Below are 4,072 nucleotides of genomic sequence, written 5' to 3'. Positions count from 1 at the left end.
GAAAATTAGCCCCTAGAATTAGGCAACCCATATTAACAGGTAAGTCGAGCCGGGTGCCTGCACGTAGGCGCAACCGTGCACCTCTTTGCATATTATGTGCTCCTGATACCCAAGTGCAAAATCCGCCAGACAGTTTACTATGCATACGTGATACGAAGTTATAGTAAATTTGGAAAGATTGATATTTACATAAACTATATTTCGAGATGCAATATATACATAGAAATATACAACTTTATTTTTGTACAATAATTTGGCATAATAGGTCTTTAATAAGACTAAAATATCTTAAGTAAACAAAAAAAAACTTCTTCATACATACATTATCAGGCTACGAAGTGAACTTATATTTATTAAGTATATTTCATTTCACTTTGAGAATAAAATAAGAACGCATATAACTAACCACTTGCTCCATTCAGTTAAATGGCATATATAAGTATATTATACATTAGAACATATATTTTAACCCTTTGCCCTCCGACAGTCGTGGTGTACGCTATGCTCTTCATCGAAGCGTCCTTGGTGTAAAGGGTTAAAATATACAGAACGCACACCATACGTTACAATACCACAAAGTTCAAAGAATATACAGTCTATATTACAATACTCGAAAATTTACAGGACATATATCACGCTTTAAAACATCTCGGAATGCATTGAATGAACAGGATACGCGGGAATCTTTGGTTTTAATTCGACGTAATGAGAATAATTGAGTTGCAAAACGACGTATCGACCATTTACGAAAGCTCTTTTGAACGGGTAACAATTCTCTCGAAAGAGTATTGGGCAGAGAGGTGGTTTTCCTGCAGCCTTTGCAGTTCCGTTGTCAACGACGTCCCATAGATCAATCATTTGACACCCAACTGGCCTGAAGCAGGAAAGATTCTTTAATGTACGAACATACAATTTTCATGATTAATTCAGCGAATGTCTGAAATTATTATATATTACAAGTTCGCGAAACCAAAGCACAGGGGCTCTTCCAGTATGACATAATCGACGTCCATGTTCTTCAGAGTAAAGTATACGGAAGCCACGTCTTTCCTACTGAAGACTTCGTAGACTTTCATCGTTCGATCTCTGAAACGTAGAACAAACGAATAGTATTGAAATGACAAATCCGAGGACGACGGGGCCTTAAAACCAAGCAGTCTACCTCATTTCTTTGCTTTCATAGTAAGGATTATTGACGATAGGTCTTCCCGTAGAGAGCATTAAATTCGCCATTAAAGACATTTTTCCGGCGAACACCGCGTGTTCGGGAGTATAATTCTTTATCCAATCAAACAACTCTTCTTGCTCGATATTGCTATATTCGCCTATAAAGTAGGACAAATAAACAAAATAACGAGAGTACAGATATTTAGAAAGAATAATATATAAGGAAGTTGTAGTCCTTTGCAATCCCGGCATAGTTACCTATGATATTTCGTTCTTCCTTAAGTCTCTCTAAACCATGATAGGACATCGCGGATATTAACAGAATGGTAACGGCAGTCTTCGTCGTATTACTCTTCAGTCCAAGTTTCTCCAAATACTTGCTCGAACAGACCATGCCCGCTATTATGCAGAGATGAGGGTTCATGAATAATTTTAGTCTCATAATGAAAACTGCCATAAGGATAAAAGCGCCGGTTTGTAGGCCGTTGTAGGCTAGATCTGCATCTATACACTTGGGGTACCCTTTAATTTTATAATTTCTGTACCAAAAATACAGTACTAATGTTCCAGCGAGTATAGCAGATGGTAAAAGCAGAGTCTTTATGATTGCTTCGTAACTTCTGTACTGTAAGAAATCAAACTCGGCCGAGCATGTATACAGCATCGTGTGAAAGTCCTTGTAATTGCTCAATTTCGCTTTGAGTATATTGAACACGTGCTCATCGTGTTCAGACACGCATTTCAAAGATTTATATAATTTCGTACAAACAAATATAAGTACAACTTCGAGGCCTGTTTGCAATTTTCTACCCATAAGGAAAGATAGTTTGTAGAACAGACTTAAAATGAAACTTGTAAACGCAAGACAAAAGTACATAGAAAAAAATATAGTCCGGTCATCCGACACGGCCATTACTAACATTATGGACGAAACATGAATTGCACAAATGTACGTATAGAGATCATTTGAGATTATCCTCATCCATCTAAGAATAAGTAACGCAATGATTTGTGTCGTGAACACAAAATGGGTAAACTGCCAACAGCATAAACTAATTATTGTTGACATACCAGTTTTCTAAAAAATAGAATTATATGTAATTAAACTTAAAAGACTTTTATTTTGTATCAAATGACTCCATCAAAGACTCGACGTACCAAAATTAATTCCAGAGGCACTTTTTCACAGCTTTGCCGAGTATCTTCTTTAAGAATCACAGTTAGCATATACATCTGAGAAAGTATCGCTGGGTATGCAAAACTCTCTCGCAGCGGTGGTGTCCACTGAACACGTGTGCATTCGTTATGATTGTAAAAGAACAGCAGTACCGTGATAATTCCACTGCTCACACTGTTACCCAAGTACACGGAGTAATAAAACAGTATAGCTACAGTGAATATAGTACAAAACCAAACAATCTCCAAATAAAAATAAATAGGAACACCTAGGCCTTCACAGCTGGTTACCGGTGGCACACCGTCTCCTCTTTCTACCTAAAAGACATTTCTTTTTAGTTATCCCCCAGAGGATGTCATTCGGACTATTTTCTTTAATTATACAAAGTCCATTTGTAAATAGTCTTATATGCAATGTTGACAGTTTACAGCTTCTAGAGTCCTCTCAAGACTAATTTAATACAATTTCTATGTTTGTAACATCGACTATATACAAATCTGAAAGAAATAAGTCTCACTTGCCAACACTGGTCTATCGATATGATTCCTAGATTTTTAGCATAGTGGTAAAGCCATCCAGCTGCCAACTGTAAATCATTAATTTTTTTATTCTTTTTGTTCTTGTAAATTAGTCAGTGATTCTTAAGTACTACAGCTATGCTGTAAATGTTTACCAAGAAATGTACCGCTAGAGTAAGGCAAATGTAATTTTATTTAAGGAAACATTGTTATTCTTGTTATCCTTAAGTAAAGTCACATTTGTTTTGTTTCAGTAACCAAAGATGCATTTGCATTACATAAAATTAAAATAGAGGAAAAGAAATTGGATATATCAGTGTTTAGTAACCTATGACACCAGCAATTGTGACATATTAAGTGACTTTGTTCAGATGAAGTGAGTTGTTTACTGGTCAGTTTCTCTGAAGAAATGCAAAGGTTGAGCAAGTATAAATAACCCATTGAACTCTGTATCCTATCAAAAACTTAGAAACTTAGAAACTAAGAGCAAGTAATTTGTTTTCATTATGGAAAACATTCCCATACAACTTATTCACAGTAATTGAAATTGGTGTGATAATCATGACTGCAAGTAATTACCGAACCTTCTACTAAACACTGAGCTAACCAATCTAAATCCATAAATTTGGGTACAATACCTCTGGCAGCAACTTATACTTCTGACCGGCATTGATAACATTTCCATGTTCCGAAATGTCATCGTTGATAATTTTGCTTAAACCCTCTGTGTACGTTTTCGATTCCGCGATTGTTTTGTAGTACGAGTAATACATTCCCTGAAGCGAAAACAAAACATATCATACCTGTCATCCATAAAAAAAATACGTCGGTATTTAAAATTGGATAGCTGGCTCGTACCATTTCCGTGCGAAAGGACATTTCCCTCTCGATTTCGGACAAATGTGAGAAATGCCGGTCATTTTCGAATAGTGTAGACACATGCCACCGATGGAAAAACCCGAAAGCCACACCTGTTATAAAAAAAAACGAAAGAATTTTGACGAATCCCATAACTAATTCGCGAGTCCATGTCTACTTTCTTCGCGGAGAGGCTCGTACCAATGAGATTCACTGCGATTTTATACATATTGAGGTTTCCACGGTGCGCTTTGTCCGCACCTCTACGCTTTCTGTCACTTTCCGGCGCCATTTTCGGAAAACTACTAGTTTCAATTTTCGATTTCAATAGGCGCATCCAGAGAATGATCAG

The 4,072-nt window shown here is 36.6% G+C and overlaps 1 protein-coding gene across 1 annotated transcript; it reads right to left on the bottom strand.

Moving 5' to 3' along the window:
• Positions 1-184: 184 nt before the first annotated feature.
• On the bottom strand, positions 185-4,072 carry LOC128890051 (C-mannosyltransferase dpy-19). Its single transcript, XM_054148227.1, has 9 exons — positions 3,922-4,072; positions 3,721-3,833; positions 3,501-3,638; positions 2,862-2,930; positions 2,326-2,661; positions 1,426-2,245; positions 1,163-1,325; positions 958-1,086; positions 185-874 (listed from the first exon to the last, which is right to left on the bottom strand). The coding sequence occupies exons 1-9, from the start codon at positions 4,055-4,057 to the stop codon at positions 640-642; spliced, it is 2,139 nt and encodes a 712-aa protein (XP_054004202.1). The 5' UTR covers positions 4,058-4,072; the 3' UTR covers positions 185-639.

The sequence above is a fragment of the Hylaeus anthracinus genome, unplaced genomic scaffold (assembly GCF_026225885.1).
Source record: "Hylaeus anthracinus isolate JK02 unplaced genomic scaffold, UHH_iyHylAnth1.0_haploid 12000, whole genome shotgun sequence".
In the NCBI taxonomy this organism is placed as follows: domain Eukaryota; kingdom Metazoa; phylum Arthropoda; class Insecta; order Hymenoptera; family Colletidae; genus Hylaeus; species Hylaeus anthracinus.
The sequence above is the reverse complement of the archived record's forward strand: the minus strand, read 5'-3'. Positions and strand labels throughout refer to the sequence as shown.

Bases quoted from the DNA above. Each gene is read 5' to 3' on its own strand.
- LOC128890051 (XM_054148227.1), bottom strand. From the start codon at position 4,057: ATGCGCCTATTGAAATCGAAAATTGAAACTAGTAGTTTTCCGAAAATG. The intron at 2,662-2,861 runs GTGAGACTTATT...AATGTCTTTTAG, and splicing joins CGATAGACCAGTGTTGGCAA to GTAGAAAGAGGAGACGGTGT. The intron at 1,087-1,162 runs GTAGACTGCTTG...TCTACGTTTCAG, and splicing joins TATGAAAGCAAAGAAATGAG to AGATCGAACGATGAAAGTCT.